The sequence below is a fragment of the Sus scrofa genome, chromosome 7, assembly GCF_054392235.1.
Source record: "Sus scrofa isolate SSC_HxYL_T2T_F1_AM1 chromosome 7, Sscrofa_HxYL_maternal_Yorkshire_Landrace_v2.0, whole genome shotgun sequence".
In the NCBI taxonomy this organism is placed as follows: domain Eukaryota; kingdom Metazoa; phylum Chordata; class Mammalia; order Artiodactyla; family Suidae; genus Sus; species Sus scrofa.
The window spans coordinates 134,718,695-134,746,142 of NC_139389.1; the positions used below are offsets into that span (position 1 = coordinate 134,718,695).

At 48.0% G+C, this 27,448-nt stretch overlaps 1 protein-coding gene across 15 annotated transcripts in view; it reads left to right on the forward strand.

The window, feature by feature from the left end:
• The window catches only part of TRAF3 (TNF receptor associated factor 3), a 115,526-nt gene that overhangs the window by 67,183 nt on the left and 20,895 nt on the right, over positions 1-27,448 (forward strand). For all 15 annotated transcript variants that reach the window (XM_084970233.1, XM_084970236.1, XM_084970240.1 and 12 more), the window contains 4 exons: positions 16,812-17,057; positions 18,596-18,647; positions 21,318-21,422; positions 22,256-22,423. In XM_084970233.1, coding sequence (XP_084826359.1) covers positions 16,812-17,057; positions 18,596-18,647; positions 21,318-21,422; positions 22,256-22,423 — 571 coding nt within the window. The remainder of the gene's footprint in view (positions 1-16,811; positions 17,058-18,595; positions 18,648-21,317; positions 21,423-22,255; positions 22,424-27,448) is intronic.

Genomic DNA, 27,448 nt, shown 5'->3' on the forward strand with positions numbered 1-27,448 from the left:
CTGTGGCAGGCCCTGGTCGTCGTTGCAGGCCCGGGACCCCCACTCCGAGGCGGCTGCTTCTGGGGCTCTGGTCTTGCCTGCACCCAGCTCCTGGGAGCACACCAACTCGGCTGCCCTTTCCTGCCCCGTCCGTCCCTTTGCTGTAGCTTCCTCTGCACTTGCTTTGCCCAATGTGTCTGTTGGTACTGCTCAGCAGGACACTTTTTTTCATGTGGGTGGAAGCATCTTGCCAAGTTGATGCTGGAATGTGGACGGGAAGGTGAGGTGTTGGCCGCAGCCTGAGGTTCCCCTCGCCCGCACGGCCCAGGGGGTCACAACGAGGCACGTGTCCACCTGTGGGTGTCATGATCTCCACGCTGCTTCTCCAGATCCAGCTGTTACACGTGAGTCCATAGGCACCTAAAAGCTGCCTCCTCCACGGTCTCTTTAAAGCATTTCACTGAGTTTACATAATTTTTCATCATCAGCACAATGGTTATCATAAATATTATAGAATTTCATTAACCTGTAATTATCACATCTGAACTTTAGTATTAAGGTAGAATTTAACTTTTTTTTTGTCTTTTTTTTTTTTTAGGACTGCACCCACGGCGTAGGGAGGTTCCCAGGCTAGGAGTCAAATCAGAGCTACAGCTGCTGGCCTACACCACAGCCACAGCAACGCCAGATCCTAACCCACTGAGTGAGGCCAGGGATCGAACCTACATCCTCATGGATGCTAGTCAGATTCGTTTCCGCTGAGCCACGATGGGAACTCTGAATTTAACTATTTTTATACCCACATATAAATAAGTGAAATAAAGGTATTTATATTTAAATCGAGAAGTCGAGTCAAAGGTTTCCATAATCCTGCATTTCAGAAGCTTCCAAAGATGTGACTTTGCTTATTTACTGCCACGTCTGTGACGTGAACAGAATGCATTACATCAGGTTCAAATTTGCTATTTGTTGTTGTTGTTGTTGTTACTGCTAATATTATTATTATTATATTATTATGGGCTACACCTGCGGCCTGTGGACGTTCTGGGCCAGGGATCAAACCTGCACCACAGCAGCAATCTGAGCCACTGCAATGACAATGCCAGATCCTTAACCTACTGTACCACAAGAGAACTCCCTATTATTATTTTTTTGCTGGCGTTGGTGAGAAGTGGTTATCAGGCTGTGTGTGATGAAGAGAGAGATGGGGTATCTAATGATTAAGAAGCTTCATTAAATTTTTTCAACACTTGATAAATTTTTATTATGAAAAGAATTTGTCAGTTAAGCCATTCACAATGTACAGTTCAGTGATTTTTGTATATTCACGATGTTATAAAGCCTTCACCACTGTCTAATTCTGGAACATTGTCATCGTCCCAAAAAGGAACCCCCTGTGGTCCCTCTCTGTTATTCTCCCCTCGCCTCAGCTCTTAACAACCACTAATTTAGTTTCTGTCTCTATATCTGCTTGTTCTCGACATTTCATGTAAATGGAATCCTGTAATGTGTGTCTTTTTGTTTCTGACTGCTGTTACTTAGCATGAGGTTTTCAAGGGTCATTCATGTTGTAGCACACATACATCAGTTTTGTCAGTTACTTTATTTTATTTTATTTTATTTTGGCTTTTTAGGGCCATACCTGCAACATATGGAAGTTCCCAGGCTAGGGGTCAAATTGGAGCTACAGCTACCGGCCTACACCACAGCCACAGCCACACCAGATCCAAGCTGCATCTGCGACCTATGCCCCGATCATGGCAACGCCGGATCCCCAACGCACTGAGTGAAGCCAGGGATCGAACCTGCACCCGCACGGATCCTAGTCAGGTTCTTAACTGCTGAGCCAGGGAACTCCCCAGTTCTTCATTTTCTTATGCTTGTTTAACCATAGTACATTCTGTGTGGATGGATGCACATTTTGTTTATGCAGTTATCTGTTGATGGACATTTGGACTTTTAATATTTTTGTCTGTTAGGAATATTGCTGCCATGAACATTCATGTACAAGTCCTTGTGTAAACACATGTTTTTTCTTCTCTTGGGTATATACACAAGTAGAATTGCTGGGTCATACGATAACTGAGTCCTTTTTTTTTTTTTTTTTTTTTTGTCTTTTCTAAGGCTGTACCCGGGCATATGGAGGTTCCCAGGCTAGCGGTCTAATTGGAACTGTACCCGCCAGCCTACACCACAGCCACAGCAACTCGGGATCCAAGCCGCACCTGTGACCTACACCACAGCTCACAGCAACGCCGGATCCTTAACCCACTGAGCGAGGCCAGGGATGGAACCCGCAACCTCATGGTTCCTCGTCGGATTCATGAACCGCTGCGCCACAACGGGACCTCCGATAACTGAGTCTTTTAACTTTTGAGGAAAGTACCAAATTGTTTCCTACCGAGGGTGAACCATTTTACGTTCAGCAACGTACGAGTGTTCCGGTTTCTCCATATCCTCACCAACACTTGTGAGTTTTCCGTTTTTTAGTTTATAGCCATGTAACGGCTGTGTAGTATCTCATGATGGTCCTTTTCTTAATGGTAATTTTTAAAAATTGACATGAAGTTGACACAACATAAGTTAACCATTTTATTTCATTTCATTTCGCATGGCTGCACCTTGGGCACATGAAAGTTCATGGGCCCGGGATTGAAACTGAGCCGCAGCTGTGACCTACACTGGGTCCTTTTAACCCACTGCACCAGGCCAGGAATCAGGCCCGTGCCTCCACAGAGACCTGAGCCACTATAGTCTCATTCTTTTTTTTTTTTTTTTTTTTTTTTTTTTAACAGCTGCACCTGAAACATATGGAGGTTACCAAGCCAGGGATCTAATAGGAGCTGTAGCCGCTGGCCTACGCCACAGCCACAGCCACACGGGATCCGAGCCACATCTGCAACCTACACCACGGCTCACAGCAATGTCGGATCCTTAACCCACTGAGCGAGGCCAGGGATCGAACCCACAACCTCGTGGTTCCTACCTCGTCAGATTCATTTCCGCTGTGCCACAACGGGAACTCCTGTAGTCTCATTCTTAACACACTGTGCCACTGCAGGAACTCCTAACCATTTTAACATGAGCAACCCAGTGGCATGTAGTATATTCACTGTGTTGTGTACCCACAACCTCTGTGTGGTTCAGAACACTCTCATTACCTCAAAAGGAAACCCCATACCCATTATGCAAGTAATCCCCCTTATCCTTCTCATCATCTCCTGGGCAGCCACCGGTCTGTTCTCGTCTCCATAGGTCTCCCGATTCTGTATATTTCATATAAGTGGAATCTCAGTATGTGACCTTCTGTTTTTGACGTCTTGCACTTGGCGTAATGTTTTCCAGGTTCATCCACGTTACAGCCTGTATCATTACCTCTTTTTATGGCTGAATGATTCTTACCCCACATTCTATTTGTCTTTTCACGTGGGCTGTTTCTGCCTTTTGAGCACTGTGAGTGGTGCTACTATGAACATATCTGTACATATGTTGGTTTGAGTACCTGTTTTCAGATCTTTGGGGGGTATACCTAGCAGTGGAATTCTGGGTCCTATGGTATCTGTGTTTAACTTTTTGAGGAATTGCCAAGATGTTTTCCACAAAAGCTGAACCATTTGGTTCCCACCAGCCATATATATAGGAGGGTTCCAGTTTCTCCACATCTTCACCAATACTTGTTACCTTACCTTAAAGAAAAAATCAGAGCCGTCCTGGTGGGATGAAGTGTAACCATGCGGGTTGATTTGTGTTTCCCTGGCGACGGATGATGTTGGACATCTTTTCCTATGCTTGTTGGCTACTTCTGTGCTTTCCTTGGAGAAATGTTTATTCAAATCCTTTGCCCATTTTTATTTTTTATTTTTATTTTGCCACACCCATGGCATATGGAAGTTCCCAGGCCAGGGATCAAATCTGAGCCACACAGCTTCGACCTTCACCACAGCTGTGGCAACACTGGATCCTTAATCCACAGACCAGACCTGCTACAGAGGCAATGCTGGATCCTATAACCAGCAGTGGGTTAAGGAACTCCCCTTTGCCCATTTTTAATTGAGTTGTTTGTCTTTGTGTAAGAGTTCTTTGTATATTCTGGACCCTAAAACCCTTATCAGATAGGCAGTTTGCAGATATTTTCTCCCATTTTATTGCTGTCTTTTTGCATTCTGGACAGTGTTCTTCTATGTACAAAAGTTTTCAAATTTGGTGAGGCCAAAAATTTTTCTTTGTTGCTTGTGCTTTTGCTGTCATATTTAAGAATCCTTTGCCAATTCAAGGTCATGAAAATTTACCCCATGTTTTCTTCTGAGAGTGTTATAGTGTTACCTCTTATATTTTAGTTGTTCATCCATTTGAGTTAGTTTGTGTGTATGGAGTGAGGTAGGGGTCCAGATCTTCTCTTCAGTCACCCAGTTGTTTCAGAGACTATTTTTTTTTCAACTAAATGATTTTGGTGGCCTTGTCAAAAATCATTTGGCCATATATATTTGGGTTTATTTCTGGACTTTCAGTTCTGTTCCATTGGTCTATGTGTCTATCCTTATGCCAATATTACACTATTTTTATTAATGCCATCTTATAGGAAATTTTGAAATAGTAAGTTTGAGAAGTGTGAGTCTTCCAACTTTGTTTTTCTTTTTCAATACTGTTCTGGCTCATTGGACTCCTTTTTTTTTTTTTTTTTTGCAATTCCATGTGAATTAGAGAATCAGATTTTTCATTTCTGTAAAAGAAAGGCCACTGGAATTTTGATAGGGATTGCATTGAATCTGTAGGTTGCTTTGGGTAGTAAGTTAGGGTCCTCCAAGGAAAGAGACTCAGTGAGAAGGGTGTGTGTGCGTGTGTGTGTGTGTGTGTGTGCATGCGTGTGTGTGTGAAGATATATTTATTATAAAGAATGGGTCCCACACAATTATGGAGGCAGGAAAGTCCCAAGATCTCGAGAACCAGTGGCTTACTTCTAGCCTGAGTCTGAAGGCCTGAAACCAGGAGAGCCAGTGGTATAGTTCCTATCCAAAAGCTGGCAGGCTCAAGATCCAGAAAAGGTGATGTTTCAGTTTTACTTTGAAGGGAGGGGAAAAAAACAACGTCTCAGTTTAAAGACAGGCAGAAAAAATCCTTCTTACTTGGGAGAGGATTAGCCCTTTTGTTCTGTTCAGGTCCTCGACTGATTCGGTGAGGCCCACCCACACTGGGGAGGGCCATTTCCTTTACTCTGTCTACCAATTTAATTGTTAATCTCATCTAACACCCTTGCAGAAACACCTAGAATATGGAGTCCCATCATGACTCAGCAGAAACAAATCTGACTAGCATTCATGAGGACACAGGTTCAGTCCTTGGCCTTGCTCAGTGGGTTAAGGATCTGGTGTTGCCATGAGCTGTGGTGTAGGTCACAGATGCAGCTCAGATCCAGCATTGCTGTGGCTGTGGTGTAGGCCAGCAGCTACAGCTCCAATTGGACCCCTAGCCTGGGAACCTCCAAATACCACGGGTGCAGCCCTAAAAAGACAAAAACAAAAAACAAAAAAAGAGAAAGAAAAGAAAAAGAAAAAAGAAAGAAAGAAAAAAAAAAAAACCACCTAGAATAACATTTGACCAAATGTCTAGGCACCTTGTAACCCAGACAAATTGGCACATAAAATCAACCATCGCAAATAGTATTGCCATCATAATAATATTGTCTTCCAATCCATGTACATAGATCTGTTTCAGAACAAACAATTATCTTGCTTAATTTAATAGTGTCTTCTTTAATTTCTTTTAGCAGCTGTTGCTATTTTGAGTGAACAAATCTTTTACCTTGTTGGTTAAATTTATTCCTAGGTAATCTATTCTTTTGGATGCTATGGTAAATGGAATTGCTTTTCTTTTCTTTCTTCCTTCCTTTTCTTCCCTTTCTTTCTTTTCTTTCTTTCTCTCCCTCCCTCCTTTCCTTCCCAGGGCCAAACAAGGAAAGTGAGTTGCTTGTGCTCAAAAGCTCCAAACTCATGGAATTGCTCTTTGAATTTATTTTTCAGATTGTTTATTACTGGTGTATAGAAACACAACTGATATTTCTTTGTTGGTCCTTTTACCTTGCAACTTTGATGCGTTTATTAGTTCTAGTTGCTTTTCCTATGAATTCTTTGGGATCTCCTATGTATAGGATCATATCATTTGTGAATAGAGATAATTTTACTTCTTTCTTTCTCATTGGGATGTCTTTTATTTATTTTTCTTGCCTAATTGCTCTGGCTAGAACTTCCAGTATAATATTGAATAGCAGTGGTTAAGGCATGCAACCTTCCCTTCTTCCTGACCTTAGTGTGAAAGCTTTCACCATTAAATGTGAGTTTTTTTATAGATCTCCTCTTTCTTGTCAAGGAAGTCCCCTATTATTCCCAGTTTTCTAAGAGTTTTTATAATGAAAGGGTGTTTGATTTTGTCAAATGCTTTTTCTACATCAGTTGAGATAATCATGCGTTTTTTTTTCCCCCTTGTTCTATTAATGTGGTATAGTACATTGATTTTCTTATATTGAGCCACCCTTGCTGTACTGGGATAAATCCCACTTGGTCATGATGTATAGTTCATTTAATGTGCTTTTGGATTTAGTTTTCAGTATTTTGTTGAGAGTCTCCTTCATTTTTGAAACATAGTTTTGTTGGGTATAAGATTCTTTGGGGGGGCACACCTGTGGCATATGGAAGTTTCTGGGCCAAGGATCATATCTCAGCTGTATCCAGATATGCAGCAATGCTGAATCCTTAACCTGCTGCACCTCAGTGGGAACTCCAGATGTAGGAGTCTTTTTTTTTTTTTTGTCTTTTTGCCATTTCTTGGGCTGCTCCCTTGGCATATGGAGGTTCCCAGGCTAGGGGTCGAATCGGAGCTATAACTGCTGGCCTATGCCACAGCTGTAGCAATGCAGGATCCGAGCCGCATCTGTGACCTACACCACAGCAACGCCAGATCCTTAACCCACTGGGCAAGGCCAGGGATCGAACCCGCAACCTCATGGTTCCTAGTCAGATTGATTAACCACTGAGCCACGACGGGAACTCCAGGAGTATTAATTGATATCTTTTTCTTTCAGCCCTTTGAATATGTCATCCCATTGACCTTCATGGTTTCTGATGAGCTATCAACTGTTAATCTTATTGAAGAAATCCTTTTCTGTAAGGAGTTACTTCTCTTGCTGCTTTCAAAATTCTCTTTTTGTCTTTCAGCAATTCAGTTCATATATTAGTGTGATCTCTTTGAGTTTATCCTACTTGGAGTTTTCTGAGCTTCCTATAGTGCAGGTTAATATTTTTCATCAAATATGGAAAGTTTTTCTTTGTTGTCTTTTAAAGTATTCTTCCCACATTTTTCTCTCCCTCCTCTCCTTTCTGGGATGCCCATAATGTATATGTTAGTATAATTGGTGGTACCCCACAAGTCTTTGAAGTGCCGTTCATTTTTTTTTCTTCTTCTTCTTTTTTCCCTCTGTTACTTAGACTGGATAAACTCAATTGTCCCGTCTTCAGGTTCTCTAATTCTTTCTTCTGCTTGCTCAGTTCTGCTCTTGAGTCCCTTTATTGAATTTTTCATGTTACTGTGATTTTTCAACTCCAGAATCTCTATTTTATTCCTTTTATTTTTTAATGGCTGTACCTGCAGCATATGGAAGTTTCTGGGCCAGGGATTGAATTCAAGCTGCAGTTGCTTACTTACACCACAGCTGCAGCAACTCTGGATCAGGGATCAAATCTGTGACTCAGCAGTGACCCGAGCCGCTGCAGTTGGATTCTTTTTTTTTTTTGTCTTTTTGCCATTTCTTGGGCCGCTCCCGCGGCATATGGAGTTTCCCAGGCTAGGGGTCTAATCGGAGCTGTAGCTGCCAGCCTTTGCCAGAGCCACAGCAACGTGGGATCCGAGCCGCGTCTGCAACCTACACCACAGCTCACCGCAACACCGGATCGTTAACCCACTGAGCAAGGGCAGGGATCGAACCCGCAACCTCATGGTTCCTAGTTGGATTCGTTAACCACTGTGCCACGACGGGAACTCCTGCAGTTGGATTCTTAACCCACTGCACCATAGCAGGAACTCCTAGTTCCTTTTAAAGTTTGTTCTTTGTTCATATTTTCTATTTCATGAGAGATTATTCTAATGGTTTCTTTTATTTCTTCCTTTTTAGCAAACACATTTTATTTTTTTTAAATTTTTTTTTATTTTTTGGCTTTTTAGGGCCACACTCACAGCATATGGAAGTTCCCAGGCTAAGGGTCAAATTAGAGCTACAGTCGCCAGCATATACCACAGCCACTGCAATGCCAGATCCGAGCCACATCTGCGACCTACAGCACAGTTCACGGCAACACCAGATCCTTAACCCACTGAGTGAGGCCAGAGATCCAACCCGCGTCCTCACGGATACTAGTCAGATTCGTTACCACTGCACTATGATGGGAACTCCCTTCTCTTACTTCTTTGGACTTGGTTTCCTTTACTGCTTTGAACTTATGTAAAGAAGTCTGATGATTCAGACTCTTTGTATCTAATGTCTGGGTTTCCTCCTAGACTGTTTCTAGTATTTGCTTTTTCTCCTGTGTGTGGGCCATACATCCTTATTTCTTTGCCTGCCTTGTAATTTTTTTGTGTGTTGAAAATGGGCATTTTGAATATTACAATGTGGCAAATCTGGAAATGAGATTCTCCCCTCTCCCTAGGATTTGCCCTGCTTGTTAGAGTTGTTTGCATAATGACTTTTTTGAGCTAATTTTGTAAATCCTTATTCTTCAGCATATACAGTCACTGAAGTCTGTTGCATCAGTGTAGCCAGGTAATGGTTGTGCAGAGATTTCCTTAAGTACTGGAACCAAAATTATCTCCAGGTCTGTCTCTTCAGATGAGGTCTGTGTGAGTGCTGGGGTGTTTTCAAACCTCAGCCAGGCAGTTGACAACCTTGCCTTAGTGTTCACTTCCTGCTTGTGCTGAACCTGAAGGTCAGCCAGAGGTGAGAGCTTAGGGTCTTCTCAGGCCTTTCCTGAGTGTGCACCTGGCCCTGGGTATTCGCATGGCCTTCTAGAATCCCAGGAACATGTGGGAGCTTTGCACAGTCCTTAGTCCCCAGCATTTCCCGTCAGCCAGTTGGTTAGTTTGCCCTCGGCAGGAACACCTAATACATTTGCCTGTAAATGTTTTCAGTATGTAGCCCACCACCACCACCCGTAGTGGCCTCAGCACAGGAGAGTCCAGAGTTTGTGAGGTCAAGGCAGCCATTGGAATGGTCTTCTAGGAAGCCAGCAGATCCTGAAATTCCTTGCGGATGAGGCCTGTTCCGCTCCACCCACCCCCACCCCCAGCCCCCACCAAGTGCCTGTCCTGGGACTGCAAGCCTCTGGCTTCTGGGCACTGCCTCTCAGGGAACAGGATGAACCTAAGGTAAGATGCCACAGAGCTCCCGGTTCTCACCAAGGTTCAGCCGGTTTCTCTTGATCAAGGCTTCCACTGATTGCTGCAAGGTTTTGGTTAGTTTCTAGAGTTCCACAAAGATGTTTCTGAGAGATTTTGCCAGCTTTTTTCGTGATTTTAGTGAAGGATGGACTTTGGAGTTCCTCATGGAACCATTTTCAGTGACGTCACTCACTCGTTTGCTTTTAACGTTGTGACCAGTTTTGAGTTTGCCTAATTTATGCACATCCCACTTGATTTCAAAAAGGAGTCAAGATGCCTTATAAAGGCAAATAATATGAAAGGTGAAATAAAGGCGTCTAGTGAAAACCATGTCCTCCCTTGTTGCTGTTGAAAGCTTTGGTCTCTACAGATGCAAATTTCGAGTCTCTGGGTGATCTTGAGGTTCTCACCCTCCCTGTTGTAGGTGGGAGGGCACCTGAAGCAGGTGCCCTCTGGCTGTCCTTCTGCATGACTTTGTGTGTGGTCTTAAGGTGATGGATCACATTTGCCTGCAACTTCAGCAGGGCTCACTGTTGACTCCCTCTCAGCTGACTATGAAGTATTTGCCTCCAGTGGTGGTTTTCTTAAATTCCTAACTCCTCTTTCCTCAGGGCACAAGAGGTGGGTAATTGTCTTATTTTAAGACTTAAAAACATCATTGCTATTGTCCTAGTTGTTTTAGGAGGTGAGCAGGTGACTCTTAGACACTTCAGATCAGAACTAACTGGCACCTGCTGAGGGGTCCAGCTCCTGCTTCCCTCAGGCCAGCGAAGGCCCACCTCAGCCGTCTCGAAGACACAGAGGGTGTGGGCCCATCCACTTGGCCCTGCTCAGTGTCCATGTCCTTTCTTTCTCAAATAAGCTTTTGTTTAGGAAGAGTATTTTCCTTGAGCTGTCTGAGTCTGACATAATCGATGGCTCATTCACTAGTTTTGTTTGAGCAGAATATCCTTTTGAAGATGATTCTGTGAGAGAATTAGAGATGCTTTCTATTTTGTCCCTTTTTCATCAGCATCACCCATAAGCTAATCTGAATATTTTTTAAAGGCCAAGATACAGGTAAAGATTTATCCTTTAAAAGGATACATTTGACTTTATTAAACTTAAAAACTTCTTTTCATTAAAATACATAAATTTAAAGCCAAGCCACAACTGGGGGATTGGGGAAGACATATGCATATAGCTAACAAAGGATTAGCAGTCAGAATGTATGCATAACCCCTACACATCAATACTTTAGAAGACAGCAACCCAGTTAAAAATGCAAAGGAGGGGAGTTCCCGTCGTGGCGCAGTGGTTAAAGAATCCGACTAGGAACCATGAGGTTGCGGGTTCGGTCCCTGCCCTTGCTCAGTGGGTTAACGATCCGGCGTTGCCGTGAGCTGTGGTGTAGGTTGCAGACGCAGCTCGGATCCCGCGTTGCTGTGGCTCTGGCGTAGGCCAGTGGCTACGGCTCCAATTCAACCCCTAGCCTGGGAAACTCCATATGCCGAGGGAGTGGCCCAAAGAAATAGCAAAAAGACAAAAAAAAAAAAAAATGCAAAGGAGACACAGTCAGGCATTTGTTCAGCAGAAGGAAAAACACAAGTGGCCCATGAACTTATGAAAAAAACACTAAACCTATTTATCAGAGTAAGGAAGAGAAGGGACCATTGTACCTGCTGTGTTGGCAGAAATTAGACGTCTGATGATGCCAGTATTGGTGAGGCTATGGATTAACAGAAGTGGTTCTTTCTGTAAAGGGCAAGGGGTAAATAGTCTATGCTTTGTGAGTGACATACAGTCTTGCCACAGTTGTCCTTTGTTTCATTTAATTGTTCAACTCTTAAAAAAAAAAATCCAAAAAGCATTTTAAACTCAAGGGCCTAACAAAAATAAGCTACTGACTAGATATGACCCATAGGTCATAGCTTGCTTAACCCTAATCCCATGATCTAGAGTATATACCCTAGAGAAGCTTCTTTAAGGGCTCCAGGACAGATGTGCTAGAAGATTCAGAACAGACTGTCCATAATAGCAAAACAGAAACAGTGCGATGAGAAAGCAAGGGAGTGGTACAGCGTGGACTGCTATGCAGCAGTGAAAATGAGTGGTGCGTATCTATGGCACACAGCCGACGTGGGGGCAGGGAACGCTGATGGCAGAGGACTGAGTGGGGTATGCGGTTTTTATGAAGTTAAAAACAGGCAGAAGTATATTTTTCAGGGAGAAAAATACATGATTGTAAGAGACCTGTACATGCAGAGTTCAGGATGACATTGACTTTTGGAGAGAGGCAGGAGGAGGCCTGAGGGAGGAGCACCAGGTGGGTGGTGTCTGGGTTCCCGGCATTATTGCTGTTGTTGTTGTATTCTTACCTTGCTAGTATACTGCACGTAATCTCTTTTATGTGTCAAATCTTGCTTAATGCATTTTTTTCAAAAGGCAGGGAAGGGTACCAGCCAGGGCGGTCTCAGAACCCACCTGTCTGTTCTCCGTGGAGCAATGCCTTCTTACCAGAGCTCTGCCGAATTGATCAGCGGGGAGGGAAGGACGTGGGAATCCAGGCAGCTGTTGAGTGGCGGCCACCAGCACCGCCTGCCGGGGCTGCAGGAGGTGGGCCGAGCTCGGAGCATTCTTGGCTCTGTAACTGCGGTGGGAGGGCTGAGGCTGCGTGCGTGCTGCTCCTTCCCAGCAGCCCCGTCAGAAATCAGTTGACCGTAACTGTAAGCGTTCATCTCCAGACTCTCACTTCTGTCTCATTGATCCACATGTCCTCACTGCCAGCGCCACAGTATCGATTAATTTGTACTAGGTTTCTAAATGAGGATGTGTGAGCCCTCCACCTTGGGCCTTCCTTTTCAAGATGGTTTTGTCTATTCCAGGTCCCTTGTACTTCCAAATGAGTTTTAGATTCAGCTTATTCATTTCTGTAAGAAGGAAAAAAAGAGGCCAGCTAGGTGTTCCATGGTGGCCTCGTAGTTGGGGATCTGGCATTGTCACTGCTGTGGCATGTGTTCTGTCCCTGGCCCGGGAACTTCCGCTTGCTGCAGCTGCAGCCAAAACACAAACAAACAGCTCGGATTTCGATGGGGTTGAGATGAGTCTGTGGGTCAGTGTGAGTATTGCCATCTCAGCAGGGTGGTCTTCCAGCCCGTAAACACGGGCAGGCTTTCCCTTTGCTTTTCTCTGTGATGTCTTCAACAGCGGTTTCTAATGTTCAGAACCGCATCTTGTCCACCTTTGGTATTCCTAGATATTGTATTCTGTTTGAATCTCTTGTAAGTGGATTGTTATCTTAATTTTATTTTTGGATTGTTCACTCTAGTGTAATAGAAATAAAACTGGCTCTTATATATTAATCGTGTATCTTGCAACCTTGCTGACCAAGTTTATTAGTTTAACTTGTTTTTAGCTGATTCTTTAGTATGTTCTCTACACAAAATTATGTCATCTGAAAGTAGGAAGAGTTTTACTTCTTCCTTTCTAATCTGGATGCCATTTCTTTCTTTTTTCTTGCCTCATGGCTGAGAAGGGGCTTTTTGAAGAAGGCTTTGAACTGTCTAAGATGAGGAAACAGCCCATCCTTGTCAGACTTCCTGCCTCGGCTGGAGGAGGAGGTGTCTTGTGTGTGCAGTGCTGCAGAGTCTGCAGTGGGAGCCCGCATTTAAAATCTCAGTGATGCCTGATAGTGCTCAGAGAGTCAGGGTGCTATCTGCATTTCACGTGAAAAGAAAAGTGAGGCTCAGGGGATAAAGCTGTGCCCAAGGACCTGCCTCAAGGGAAGGGCACCCCCAGGCCTGCCTTCCCACCCAGACACCCAGGGTTTTCCCCCCGAGCCCGCAGTCCCTGGTCCCCTCTGCAGCCACCGGGCGGTGCTCTTTCTGCCTGCCCTTCTTGTCCTCTGCTAGAATCAGGATTAAGCCTTAATTTGGGCCAGCTCAGGAACCCTCCCCAACCCTGCCCGGCCCTGTTGCCTCGGGACAGAGGCAGTATCTTCCTCTGGAAGATCAAAGATCGGCAGCTCTTCGTAACCTCTCACACCCTCTGTGCTGCTGGCCATGCACGTTGACCCTGGCGTGTTCGCCATTCTCACGACTCCCACGGCTCCTCCGGGTGGGGATGCTCTCCCCTGCCCCTGGTCCCGACCTGCGAGGTGCAGAGCTGGGCACGCTGTAGGTGCCCAGCTGTCGATCGAGACCAAAGGAGGCTGGTGTGGTGAACCTCGGCAGAGTCACTGACACAGAGAAGGGCTTCCACCCGTGTAGGAGGGCGTGGGCGTGCCCCCCAGCGTCCTGGGGCTGTGCCCACTGACAGCTCCACGGGAGGTGGGCACCCACGGGAGGCCCCGGAGGTTTGCGTGGCGGCACAGCCACCAGTGGTCCCCAGGACACGAATGAGGTCGAAACAAAGTCAGGAGCATCAGCACTTGAGTGAAAGGGGCTGTTGTTACCCTCAAAATAATGATAAATAGTTTACTAACCATCGCAGCGAATACACAATGGACAGCCCTCCTAGAAGGATGTTTGGCAGCGATTATATACCTTAAAATGCACATCAGCTTAGGCTGGCAGTTCTGTTGCTCTGTGCTTTTCTAAGTGTCCAGCGAGGTGTTCAGGAATGTTCACTGCAGATTGTTTATAATATCAAGACTGGCCTCACTATCCCTGAGAGACCCGGTTGTGTGGATGTCGGTGAGCCGTGCAGTGGACTTGTGCAGCTGTGCAAAATAGCACAGTGCGTCTTTCCGTGCTGATAGGGAAGAATGCCCGAGATACATTGCTGGTGACAGAAGAAAAGCGGTGGCTTGGTTTGCATGCACGGCACAGTCTGCATGAAGGAGAAGAAGGCAGGTTTTCTTCCATGAGCACTTGCTGTCTCCAGGCATCTGCGCGGTCGGTGGAACACCAGCGGGAGCTGCCGTCAGGCAGTGCCTTGCTCTTTATACTTGACCCTCCGTGTCTCTTGTTTTCTTTGCAAACGTGTTGTCGTGAAGAAATACACTGTCCCTTCATGTGTCAGGCCTTGGCCACAGCGTCAGGCATACCCACTTTCAGTTCTAGTCTCATAAAGTATGTGGCACTCTATATGAATGTCACACATTCCCCAAACCCAAACAGAACCATTCGAAACAGTTATTCTGAAATAAATGTAATCCACATACCATAAAATGCACATCTCCACAGCATGCCATTCCGTGGGGTTTAGCGTATTCACAGAGTTGTGGCGTTACCCCCACTGTCCAGGTCCAGAACCCTTGGACCACCCCAAGAGGCCCGACACCAAGCCCCCAGCAATGCGCACCTGCTCCGTGTCTTGATGGATTTGCGCACTCAGGCCATGCCATGTTTCGGTGGTGGTCTTCTCCCCTGTGAACGCTGGGGGAGCAGAGGGCTGGTGGTTCTCTTGCTCCTGCTGTCTAAGCACTGCAGGGCGTTTTTCTCTCCTTCCCCGAAGGCTCATTTTCAGCCAGCAGCTTAGCTCAGGTAGGGCCATGCATGGGACGCGGGGCAGGATACAGGACACTGGGCAGGGTTGCGAGAGGCCCCGGGGGTCCCGCTGCCGAGGTGTCCAGTCAGTGCCCCAGTTATAGGGAAGTCCCGCTAGACCTGCCCACCACAGGCCACCCTCTGCCCTTCAGAACAGGGCTGCTGGGAGGCTTTCCTTTATGTGTGGTTCTCCTTTCTTACGCAGCCTATAAAAACCCAGGGTCTAAAACTATATTCCTTAGTTGATTGTACAGAGTGTGACTTATTATAGGTAAGTGGACATTTGTCATTAGCTTGATTCTAAGTTGACTGTCTCTCATATTTGAAATAGGAATTCACCTCCAAAGAATCACACATTTCTCACTAAAAACTTGATTGAACACACAAGCTTCCTTAAGCACTATAGGATAAAATACTAAACCAAAGTTGAGAGTAGCTCATAGCCTGAGCAGGGGTTTTCACTGCATAAAGCTGTGAGAGCAGATCTGAAAACTGAAGAGTGTTCTTTTCCTGGTTTTTCTTTTTCTTTTTTCTGGTTTCACAGACACATGGTTTGGTATGAGTGGCTCAAACCTCGCTGTTCCCTCTGTTTGTTAACCCAAAGAATGTGTATTGAGACCCCTGCAGCCATCAGGCAGTAGTGATTTTAGGTACCTGGGGTTTGTCAGTCAACACAAAAGAGATCAAAACCCATGTCACTGGGGGGCTTGCATCCTGCACAGGGAGAGAGCAGTAAGTGAACCATAAGCACTAGGCGGACGCACGAGGGGTGGGTGAGTGGGGCCGGCCGGCCGGGTGGGCCTTCTTGAGGAGGTGGGCGGGGCATTCGCAGAGGGAGCAGCAGGCAGGGTGGGCATCTGTGGAAGCAGGGCCCGAGCGGGGCGGCCGGTGGCAGCAGGTGGGCCCTTCCCCTGACGGGCACCTTCCTACCTGCATCTTAACAGGGTTCTAATCAATTTGGTGAGCAGAGGGTTGCTGGCCTTTTGGGGTCACTTGGAAATCTTTTTTGTTTTGGTTTCACAAATAGATTTCACAGGAGCCTCCCGTGCTTTGCACGATAATGTGCTGTTTTGTTAAAACTACCCCAGTGTGGCCTGAACACCAGTTCGTTTACCTGTTAGATGTCCTGCCTGCGCATTCCTACACATCCCCAGCCTCAGAGAGGCAGAAAGAGGCCTGGGGAGTGGGCTCCACACCCAGCCCACCTGGGCACCAGGGGGCACCAGTGGGCTGGGTGAGGGTCCCCCCCATCCCACGGACCCCGGTGGCTCACAGCAAGCCTCAGGCTGAGGGGGGCGGGCGGGGATGCGGGACGATGCCCAGGCCCTGTTTCTGCCGGGAGCAGAGTGGTGGGCTAAGCAAGGACACGAGGTAGCTTTGGAGACCTGGTGAGCTTTGGAAGGAGCTTCCTCTGTAGGTAGGGTCACCGGATGCTGGCTTCTCTGTGGCTCGTTTCTGGGAGCTTGTCATTTGCCCGTTGATGGGAACTTGTCACCATGTGGGGTAGGAGAGCCTGCCCAGACGGCCGGGAAGACCGTCCCCCCTGGCAGCCCAGGCTCAGGCGGCCCCTTAAACCCACACAGGCCCTCCCAGAGCTCCGAGCTGCCCCCACTTGTAGTAAGTGCTCTTATTGGGGTGCGAGGCGCATGTCCCACCCCGGGCTTGAGCGCGAGATGGGCCACCCCTGAGTGGAGTGGAGACTGCCGCCTGGCAGTGAGGCTCATGGGGAAACAAAAGTGGCTGAGAACAGCCGCAGCCACGCTGTCAGAAAGATGCATAGAAGTTGACGGTATGGCAGAGCAGTACTGTGTTTTAAATCAGAGAGCCTTAAAAATAGGGTGTCCCTTCTAGGAAGCCCTTGAATGGGATGTTGACAGTGGCGCCCGGTGACAGGCAGGAGGGCAGGCCTGGGGGCGCTTTTCTCACCCTCTCTGTCTTTCCTAGAATGGAGCCGGGTCAAAAGGTGGACGCGGCCGGCGCCCTGCAGCCCAACCCCCCGCTGAAGCTGCACCCCGAGCGCAGCGCGGGGCCCGCGGTGCTCGTCCCCGAGCAGGGCGGCTACAAGGAACGGTTCGTGAAGGCCGTGGAGGACAAGTACAAGTGTGAGAAGTGCCGCCTGGTGCTGTGCAACCCCAAGCAGACCGAGTGTGGCCACCGCTTCTGCGAGACCTGCATGGCCGCCCTGCTGAGGTGCGCACCGCCCCGACCCGGGAGACCCCCGTTCCCGGGGCCCGGCCCACAGCCTCCTTCCTCCCCAGCATCTCCCTGCCGTCTGTAGGCGGATGGTGGCGCGCAGGGTTGAGGGGCAGGGCCACGGAAAGGACCCTCGCCCTGCGCTGGCTCAGCGAGCCCTCGGAGGCCCAGGTCAGCTGGGGAGATAGGACATCGCAGAGTCCCGAGGGTCGGCTGGGAGGCCGGTGTTTTCCGGGCAGCGTGCTGGGCACTGGGTTGCAGTGGGATGTGCTCAGCCTCAGCCCCACCATCCCAGGGCATGTGGGCTTGGAAAGGCTGCCCCTTCCTCTCCTGACTCGCCCCCGAGCTCAGCGGTCAGCCTCCCTCCCCTCGCCCTCCTCCAGGCGGGTGCTTTGGCTGTGCCCATCTCCACTTGTCCCAAACCTCGAACTCAGCTTCTACTCACCTTCCCCGCCTGTGGGTGAAACAGCTCTCAAGTTGAGCTTAGTGCTGGCAGAGTGGGCTCGGAGCCCCCAGTTTCCCTGGGCTGCCCCTGGGGCCCTGGTGAGGAGCCGGCACCGTTTCTCTTCTGTCTCCATCCTTCTCTGCTCCTGGGAGCCCCTCCTGCTCGTGTTTCTGCAGGTGTCAGGACCCCACGCTGATACTGCTCAGCCAGGGTCTAAGGATGTGAAAAGATTCATATGATTTTAGCAGTTTAGCACAAGCTCCATGTTAGTGTAGTCAAAATGAAGGAGCTTTTATTTTAAAGCACGTTAATTTCCTCTGCTCCAACCCTCAGCTCTCCAGCCTGGCTTTCCAGGCTCATGGGCCCGCCCCTCCCCAGGGCCCCAGCGCACACACCGACCTGCCCCCTGTGCCCTGAAATCTCCCTGCCTCACCCTGGCCTGGGTGCCTGGCACCCTCAGTTGTTTAGGGCAGGGGCCCTGGATGTCGGGAGAGGTCACAATTAGTTTGTGATCTCTAGGAGGTGGTTTCCAGGCACAAGATGGGCAAGAATTAGGTCCGTAGAAGGGCACCTTGGGTGCAGTGGCTCATGTCCTGAGTTTGGGGACAGACTAGTGGTTTCCTTAGACAGGGTCAGCTTTAAACACCCACTCTGGTAAAGTCCATGGATTTTCATCAGCCTTTTGATACACTGTGAAGGAAATAGCCTGGGACAAAGTACTGGCTCTTTGTATAAAGCAAGACCATTCAGAGGCTTTTCCAGTGAGCTGTGGGTGCTCACTCAAAGAGCCCCTCCTCGGAGAGCAGGTTTTAGTTTCAGAAATAAAATTTCATTTTTAATTGAAAGGGGCTTTCCATGAGGGACTGATCTAAAGGCTGTTGTGCTTAAAAACTTCCTTGTGAAAAATTACTAAGAAAGACTCTTAGCCCTTTTCTCCTGCTTAAACCAAATTCCCCATGGCATCCTGAGCCTCTCACAGCAAACGTGATCCTTTGTAAAGGATGTGAAAAATGTGAACAGTTTACTGCACCCGGTGGGCTCCAGTGAGAAGGGGGCTTTCACACTAACATGGTTCTGTGTGTTCCCCCAGCTCCTCCAGCCCAAAATGTACCGCGTGTCAAGAAGGCATCGTCAAAGACAAGGTATTCTTGGTCTTTAATCATTGTTTTATCGCTGTTTGGAGCTGAGTAGTGCCTTCTGCATAGTTGGCATCCAGTGCTCTGGCCCTGGGTTTTTCCGAGCTTGACAGCTGACGCACCAGGGTTAGGGCAGGGGCGTGTCCCATAAGCACCTCGACAGCGGGACAGGTCTGCGGGGCAGCTGCCCAGACATGTGACCCTGACGGGGTGCTTCAGCCCCCGAGCCCCTCTTCTCACCTGTTTCAGTAACGGCATCACCTCCCGAGCCCCCAGGTGCCCGAGGAGTGAGAAGTGTGCAGAGGTGCACAGCCATCTCCGGTCTTCATCCCAGACGCCTGCACTTGGCGCTTGTACTTGACTTGACCCTCAGACGGTGCTGGTCTGAGGACTTCCCTTGGACCTGCTCTCCCCTGCCCCCCACCCAGGGAGCGCCCTGAGGTCATGGGACAACCTGTGAGATTGCAGCCCTTCCCCCTCGCCCCTGTGACCATGGAAACCAGCAGATCAGCACACGGGGGCCTGGGCACTCCAGCTTCCCTGCCGGGTTCTGGTCCCTTCTCACCATTTCTGTGGTCACCCACACCTGCCAGCCCTGCCAGGCACACTTCTAGTTGGAAACGCCTTGTTCCTGAAGTACTTAAAATATCAATAAAAATATGTGTGGTTCCAATATTTTGATTAATGAACCTAACAGACGTTTAAATGTAGCTCATTAAGTTGTACAGCAAAATCCTTGCTCTGGGGTTTTCCTGCCTAAAGCACTTTGCAGATTGGCTTTGCCGTCGCAGCAGCACAGGTGAGTGCAGTGATCTGAGGGCCGCTGGGACAAGGCGTGGCCTGCTCTGGACAGGTCAGAAACAGAAGTGGCCAGATGGCCACCTGCCTGTTCTTCCTTAGCATCTCCCTCGCCGACTGATCGGGAGGGACTGTCTTTAAGAACAAATCACTCAGTTCTACCTTAGGCTAACACGGCAGCCTGTCACCTTGTTAGCATGTATCTAACCAGCGTGACTGAGAACGAAGAGCAAAACAGTGGACTAAGATGAATTTTTTAGTATCAACTTTTGTTAATCAGAATTATTATCCCACTGATTTTTTTCAGTGGCATTGATAGCCGAAGGAGACTTACAATTTTTGTTGAAAGAGACGGACTAAAGTCATGGATCCTAATGGGAAAATGTGGGCTGGTTGGGTCCTGGGAGTCTGAGCTTGACCCCTCGGCAGGTCCCTGAGGATACAGGTGCTGTGGGCCTCAGTTCCTCATCTATGAAATGGGACAGTTGTAATAATGACATGAGATCTTTTTCAGCTCTAAAATTCTATGCTTTTATTATTCTCATGTTTTCAATCTATGGTTTTTCTCTCTAAAGTTTAACTCAGATGACTTCAACTTAATGGCACAGAAAGGAAGCTTATTTCTTGCTGCTTAAAAAAATACCTGTTCTGTTGACTTTTAATATCTTAAATTATGACCTTTGGAAAAAAGTCAGGTTTACAGAAGATTAGATTTGACTCCAAATCATTTTATTTTTAACTCTTAACAGCTGTTGGTTCTGTTTCTTTGCCTGTGGAGTCGAGAAAGGCATACTGAGCTCCAGTCTGTTTTTCCACTGTTGGAGCGTGTTAGCATGTGGGCGCTTCCCTCAGAAGTGCCCGAGGACTAGGATGGTGTAGCTTCTGTTGTTACAAGGAGTGAGGGTCTTCGTTTACTACAGAAAAAATTAAAGGAAGGTTTTTTATTTTCAAAGGGAAGCAGTTTCACTATTGCATTAACCTCTGTCTTTGAGATATATATTTTTAAAGCTTTCTAAAATAGCAAGCTCAGAGTTCCCGTCGTGGCGCAGTAGTTAACGAATCCGACTAGGAACCATGAGGTTGCAGGTTTGATCCCTGGCCTCGCTCAGTGGGTTAAGGATCCGGCGTTGCCTTGAGCTGTGGTGTAGGTTGCAGATGCGGCTCAGATCCCGCGTTGCTGTGGCTGTGGTGTAGGCCGGTGGCTACAGCTCCAATTGGACCCCTAGCCTGGGAACCTCCATGTGCCGCGGGTGCGGCCCTAGAAAAGGCAAAAAGACTAAATAAATAAATAAAATAAAATAGCGGGCTAATGCCTTCCTTCATGTGAAAAAATGAGTTTGAAGTGACATAACCTTAGGCGCAGGAACCAAAATAATGTTTTACAAACCGTCTCCAAAGTGTCATCTTTTACAGCCGTTTCTCTCGTGAATGGTCTAGAGGGACACGGAGCTGCAGCCCCGCCCTCGTCCTTGGTGGGATGTGCTCCACCTGTGCCGCCTTCCCCTGCGGGCGCCTGACACCTCCAGCGTCCAAATACGAACGTGGCCCTGGGGGTGTCCTTGTCTTGGAGAGTGTGTCAGAGCCCACTGGAAATGTCCGGATGCTCTAGAGTGGCCTTCGGTTGTCCAGTATAACTTATTTAATGTTGGTTACTCTAACAAAAGATGGCAGTTAAGGTTATATGATTTAAATTGTGTCTCTTAGTGGGGACAGCTCTTCCGTTCTACCTAAAGACACTAAAATGGTCCTTGATGCTCTCTGGGGCCCACTTCAGGAACGCTCTCCTGATTTTTTAGAGTGGTTTTGTCTTGTCTAAAGGAGCAGCATGTGGGGATTAAGAAATATTAATCCTCTAAAATAGCTGTCTTTCAATTTCAGGTGTTTAAGGATAATTGCTGCAAGAGAGAGATTCTGGCTCTTCAGATATACTGTAGGAATGAAGGCAGAGGCTGTGCAGAGCAGTTGACGCTGGGACATCTGCTGGTAAGGACACGAGCCAAGAGTCGGCTTTATAGTCAGTGTGAGGTGGCCCTCACACGTTCCCGTCAGTCCTGCAGCATACGGCGAAGTGTGAGCACAGTCAGAACCACGTGGGTAGGAAATGTAGTTTCTGTGTCATCGTAGACAGAATTGTCAGGGGGTTTTTGAACACCCCGTCTTACTTAGAGTAGAAAGAAACCTGAATTGAATTTTCATTTTAGAAGGCCCATTAAAACCTCCTCCTTCTTATAACCACGAAACTCCATGTAACTTCTTATGTTTCCTTTTGATTAGTGTCATATTTTACCCTGGAAGGATATTTGAGATGGAATGAAACAAAGTCCTTAGCAGATAACCACTTATGTATCCAGGAAGAAGAGTTAATTGCCTTAATTCTTAAAAAGCAATGTAGTTTGAGTAATCACTAAATGGAGTATGGATTTAGTGTCTCTCAATACGTTTCACTCTTCTCTGTGAAAAACTGGTCTAGCAGCAAGTAGAGACATTTTGTAGCATTTAATTGCATAGAGGCTGGAATTGGGTATTTCAGATTGGATTTTTGCTGGTTAAGAACTTTGAATTGGGAGTTCCTGTTGTGGCTCAGCAATAACAAACCCGACTAATATCCATGAGGATTTGGGTTCGATCCCTGGCCTCGCTCAGTGGGTTAAGGATCCGGTGTTGCCATGAGCTTCAATGCAGCTCACAGGTGCTGCTTCTGATCTGGCGTCGCTGTGGCTGGTGGCTGCAGCTCCAATCTGACCCCTAGCCTGGGAACTTCCATGTGCCATGGGTGTGGCCCTCAAGAAAAGAACTTTGAATTGTTTGTCTTACAGGTGCATTTGAAGAATGATTGCCAGTTTGAGGAACTTTATTGTGTTCGTGCCGACTGCAAGGAGAAAGTACTGAGAAAAGACCTGCGTGATCACGTGGAGAAGGCCTGTAAATACCGTGAGGCCACGTGCAGCCACTGCAAAAGCCAGGTCCCAATGATCACATTGCAGGTGCAGTGTTTTCTTGTTTTACCCACCTTCTGCTCCATCCAGATGTCATTCGTCCACAGAATAGCTTTTTAAAGGACTATTCTAACAGAAATAAAGAGAAAAGATAGGAGTAAATAGCAATTTTCATCTGACTTTATTTCAGAGTTAAGCTTTATTTGTTTGCCCATTTTGATTTATGCAATTAACATTTTCCATTGCCTCGATTGACTATCATTTGGGGTGCCAAAAAATGAAGACTGATTATTCAGAAAAGGTAGAATTTTTCATTTGTCCCAGGGAATAGCCTTAAAATCATGTTGGATTGCTTAATCATTTCACGGCTCCATGACATAACCATCATTTCAACAGAGTAATTTATCCTGCAGTATTGAAGTGCAGCTGTATCTCTTGGTGAGAGATGAGAATTTAAAATTTTTCATGCCTCCATTATTTTGGCACAGTTTTACATTGTGTGCATGTTAGAATGAGATCATATATATAAATTTAAGAGGAAGAGATGTTGGGATGGAGGACATGCTTTAAAAAGAGTCCGTGGTATAGACACCCTCAGCTGTTTGTTTGTTGGACAGTTGTTCACTGAGCACCTACTGTGTGGCGGGCCCTGTGCTAGGAGCTGGGGGTTCAGTGGTGACCCTCATCTTCCAGTGGGAAGATGGTTAGTAGGCAGGCGTGTAGCATGGGGTAGTGATTAAGTACTAGGAAGACAGATAAACTGGCACTGGGGAGCAGCAGTGACCAGGGCAGGCTCTCTAGGCAGGTGGGGCGATGCAGGAAGAGCCCTTGGAACAGAGAGAGCACTCAGGCTCCAAGATGGAGCTAACTCAGTGGGTGGGAGTCAGGAACGGGGATGAAGACAAAGGTGATGGAGGCAGCCCCGAGCAAAGGCGTGCTCAGAGTTAGGCATCACATGCGCTGCTCTGGCAGGTGTGACAGCCAGACGAGAGGGGAATCCGGGGAAAGGATGGAGTCCACAGTGTTCTTGGTGGCCTGTCTTTTGAAAGGAGAGGGGCGGGCAACAGTTAGATTGAGGTACATTTTGAAGGTAGAGCCAGTGGGATTAGCTAATGGCTCATCAGCTTGAATGTGGAGTAAGAGTGCAGGTAACACCCAGCGTCTGGAACTAGAGCAACTGGACAGACCTGAGTGTCCTACCAAGGTGAGGCTCAGGGGGAGAAAACAGGCTTTGGGGGCAATAGGCAGCAGTCTGGGCTGCAGGTTACGTGTTAGTAAGTGGTCTGTGCAGCCATGGGACTGGCCAGAGGCAGAGAGTAGTGGCCTGGGGCCACTTTGTTCCCCTTCTTAGCTTACAGACTGCTAAGAAGGGGCGGCTGTCCAGCCAAGGGGTGGCCGGCGTGGAAGGGCCAGGAGAGAGCCAAGTCCCAGAGGGAGGCGGAGCTGGAGGGCGTGGTGGGGCAGGTGTGGCACGTGCCACTGAGAGGCTGAGCAGGGAGGGGCTGGAAATTGGCTGCTGGACTTGGCAGGACAGTGATGTGCTCGTGGGGTAGGAAGGACCACAGAAGTGCAGCCAGGTCTGAGGGGCTCCGTTGAATTCCTCATGGATATTCCAGAGCACTTACTGCCCCAAATTTAGGGAAGCTTTTCCGTACGAAATGAGCCACGCTCTTCTTGATATTCTCCAGCTTACCTGGCTCCGTAGAACTTTCCTGTGCCTGAAATCTGTTTCCTGTACGAGTCTGTGGTTGTTTCCAGTTACTAAAAACCTTCAAGACACTGTACCCTCCCCTTTGGAAAACTGAACAATTGCTTCAGTAATTAAATTCAGGTGAATGGGACGTGTACCTGGTGAGCATACTCTGACCGTACACATTCCTGTGTTGCTGTCAGAGTTGTCCTTTGCCTTTTGCAAAAATCAATTACATTTATTTGCAGAAGAGAATCCAGGAATTAATCTTCATTTGAGGAAGAGTTTTCGAGCATGTCAGTAAAACAGTTAAGTAACCAGCTCTGAGCTGCAGACAAGGCTGTAAAGCATCTGGTTTTATTTTATTTTACTTTATTTATGTATGTGTGTATATATGTACGTGTGTATTTTTGGTCTCTTTAGGGCCACACCTGCGGCATATGAAAGTTCCCAGGCTAGGGGTCAATTCGGAGCTACAGCCACTGGCCTACACCACAGCCTCAGCAATGCAGGATCCGAGCCGCGTCTGCGACCTACACCACAGCTCGTGGCAATGCCGGATCCTTAACCCACTGAGCGAGGCCAGGGATTGAACCCATGTCCTCTTTGATGCTAGTTGGGTTCGTTAACCACTGAGCCACAACGGGAACTCCATAAAGCGGCTGGTTTTAGAATAACGGCATATGGAGTCAAGAAGCCGTGCAGGGGGCCTGTTGGGCAGCAGACCCTGAGCCGCTGGCTCAGGAGACACAAGAGGAAATTGCAGTCTCTCCCCTTTGTCCCCCTGCTGGTGGGGAGACACAGTCAGACCTGCAGTTATGCATGTGGTCATGTGGGCAGAGCCAGTTAGCAAGGCCCGAGAGGGTTGCGATGGCTCTGGGGAGGAGGTGGCCTTTGATGGTCTGGATCTTAAATTTGTTGACTGCAAACGAGAGAAGCAGACAGATAGCAGGTGCAGAGACACAAAATGATAATTAAAAGTTGGGGACCTGAGTTGTGCAAATAAATATTCCTGTAAATCTTGCTGCACTTCTGTCGAACTGTTCTAACACTGCTGACACCGGAGCCTGTGACAATTTTGAGAGGCAGGCCTGGCCGAGGTCACCGCCAGTGCACCCCTCCCCGCCTCGCGGGAACCCTCGGTGCCAGCAGGCAGTCACACTCTGCTGGTGTGTCGTGTGCCCTGGGCCCCGGCCTGTCAGTAGTGGTGGGATTCAGCTCCTGTCTTTTTTTTTTTTTTTTTTTTTTTGTATTTTTTTTAGTAAAAGGTGAAGGATTTATTCGATCTGAAGAGAAGCCAGAGTATCAGCTCCTGAGTCTTGTTCCTACAACTCTAACTCATTTCATCTTGTCCTCTCAGGCCTTATGTTTATTTTTAAAAAGAGCAGTTATCTGACTTAGGCCCGAAGCCCCAGGTCATCCTGACTTTCCACATGGCCCAGTTTTTGTGATGTGACAAGTACGTCAACTGTTGGTAAAATATAGGTTGATAAAACACTGAGACTCTGGACCATTGCAGTTCATGCGGGCGTTTCTATTCTCTTTGAACCGTGGCATTGGCATGTCAGCCGTTTTCATGTTTGTTTTTTTAAATCTATTAGCATATTTTAAGGTGTCAGGGAAAAAACCTCTTCTTTCCCATTCAGTTCAGAAATGATCGAATATTACTCTCTTTGAACAGTTCTTCTAATTTGTGAAAAGCCAGAATTGTAAAGGCCTCCTTTTGTGGAACCATGTACACACAGTTGGCCCCTGATCCGCGCAGGCTGGAGGCACTGGCTCCCGCACGGGCTGCAGCCTTGCAGCCACCCTCGCTCATGAGGTTGCTCAGCCACACACTTGCCCGCGTGTAGACTGCGGTCCCCGTGGACCGGGTAGAAAGTGTACGTGGACGCCGACCCGAGCAGGTCAGAGCAGGTCAGAGCCACGTTGACCTGGGTCCACCACGCGCTGCAGAGTGGGGGGGGTGCTGTGCACGTGCTGCAGCAGGGGGCTAGAGGTACAGACACTCCGGAAAACACCTGGCAACATGTCATTGGGTTGAAAATTCACAGGCTCAGGGGGCAGTTCCCCTGCTAGATGTTTAAGAGAAACGCGGCACATTCGGGTCAGGCAGCGTGCGGAGCATGACCAGGCAGCAGGAATGTTGGACCGACCTGACGTCCACCCGCTGGAGAACAGACACATGGCTCATGTGGACTCAGGGGACTGTGTGACACAGCAGTGACAGTCGAGGACCTGCCGCTGGAGCGGCACATGGATTAGCCCTAGAAGCGTGGCATTGATCAGGTCGCAGAAGAGTCACAGGGGAAAATTCCATTGGAGTAAAATTCAGAGCAATCGAGACAAAACAGTGTTTTGTCTGTTACACATATATGTGTGATGAAACTTATTTTTTGAAACACAAAATTCAGGTTTGTGGTCTGGGGGAGGGAAGGAGGGGAAGAGCTAGGAGAGGAGCATACGCCTGGAGGGGAGTTGCCAGTTACATCCTGGCCCCTGGACCCTGGCGGGGGCTGCCTAGTAACTCACACATGTTACGTCTCCTCCGTGTGTGTATCAGAGTTACATGAATTTTATAGGCAGAACTCACTTCATTGATGTGCGGGGGGTTCTTATACACCGACAGATTAACAGGGCTTTTTAAAATGGGTGTATTACCCTCCTCTGGCTGTTATAACAAAGTGCCACAGAAGTCTGTTCCCCTCGTTCCGGAGGCAGGGGTCTGAATCCAGGGTGTCCTGTGGACGCCCTGGAGAAGGCCCCTCCCTCGCCCTTTCAAGGCCCCTGGAGGTTGTGGCCCTTGGGTTCCCAGACTGGCGGCTGCCTGTTCCGCACTCTCCCTCCACGTTCTCGTGGCAGTGTCCTGGGGGGTGCCCTCTCCTCCAGCGAGGACGTCGGGTCCAGCCTCATCCAGCGTGGCCACCTGACTAGTTGCATCTGCTGAGACTCTGCAAACACATGTACCCTCTGAGCCTCAGGGTGGGCCTGAACTTTGGGGGGTCACTGCTCAACCTGCTACAGTGGACAAAAGCCATGAAAAGGCAGTCCTGGGAAGTGTAAAGGGTTCATGTGAAAACATGCTAGTGCCTGTTCATTGCTACGGATTGCGGGTCACACTCCTGGCCCTTTTTACCCGTCCCACTGTCAGAGGTCGAACCGTTCACAGAACTGGTGAGGTCCTGGGAAGCCGTCTTCTCACAGCGAGAGGCTGCCCTGATTGTGGAGGGGGTATCAGGGGTATTGGGAGGCCATGTCCATCCAAGTCGCACGTCAAATACCGTGCCCTTTGGTGCCCCCCCGGAAGCCCCTTTCTAGCAGTTTGTCACCTGGACACCCTTGCACAGATCTGCAAAGACACCCGGAGACCCTGCTGGGCTCGG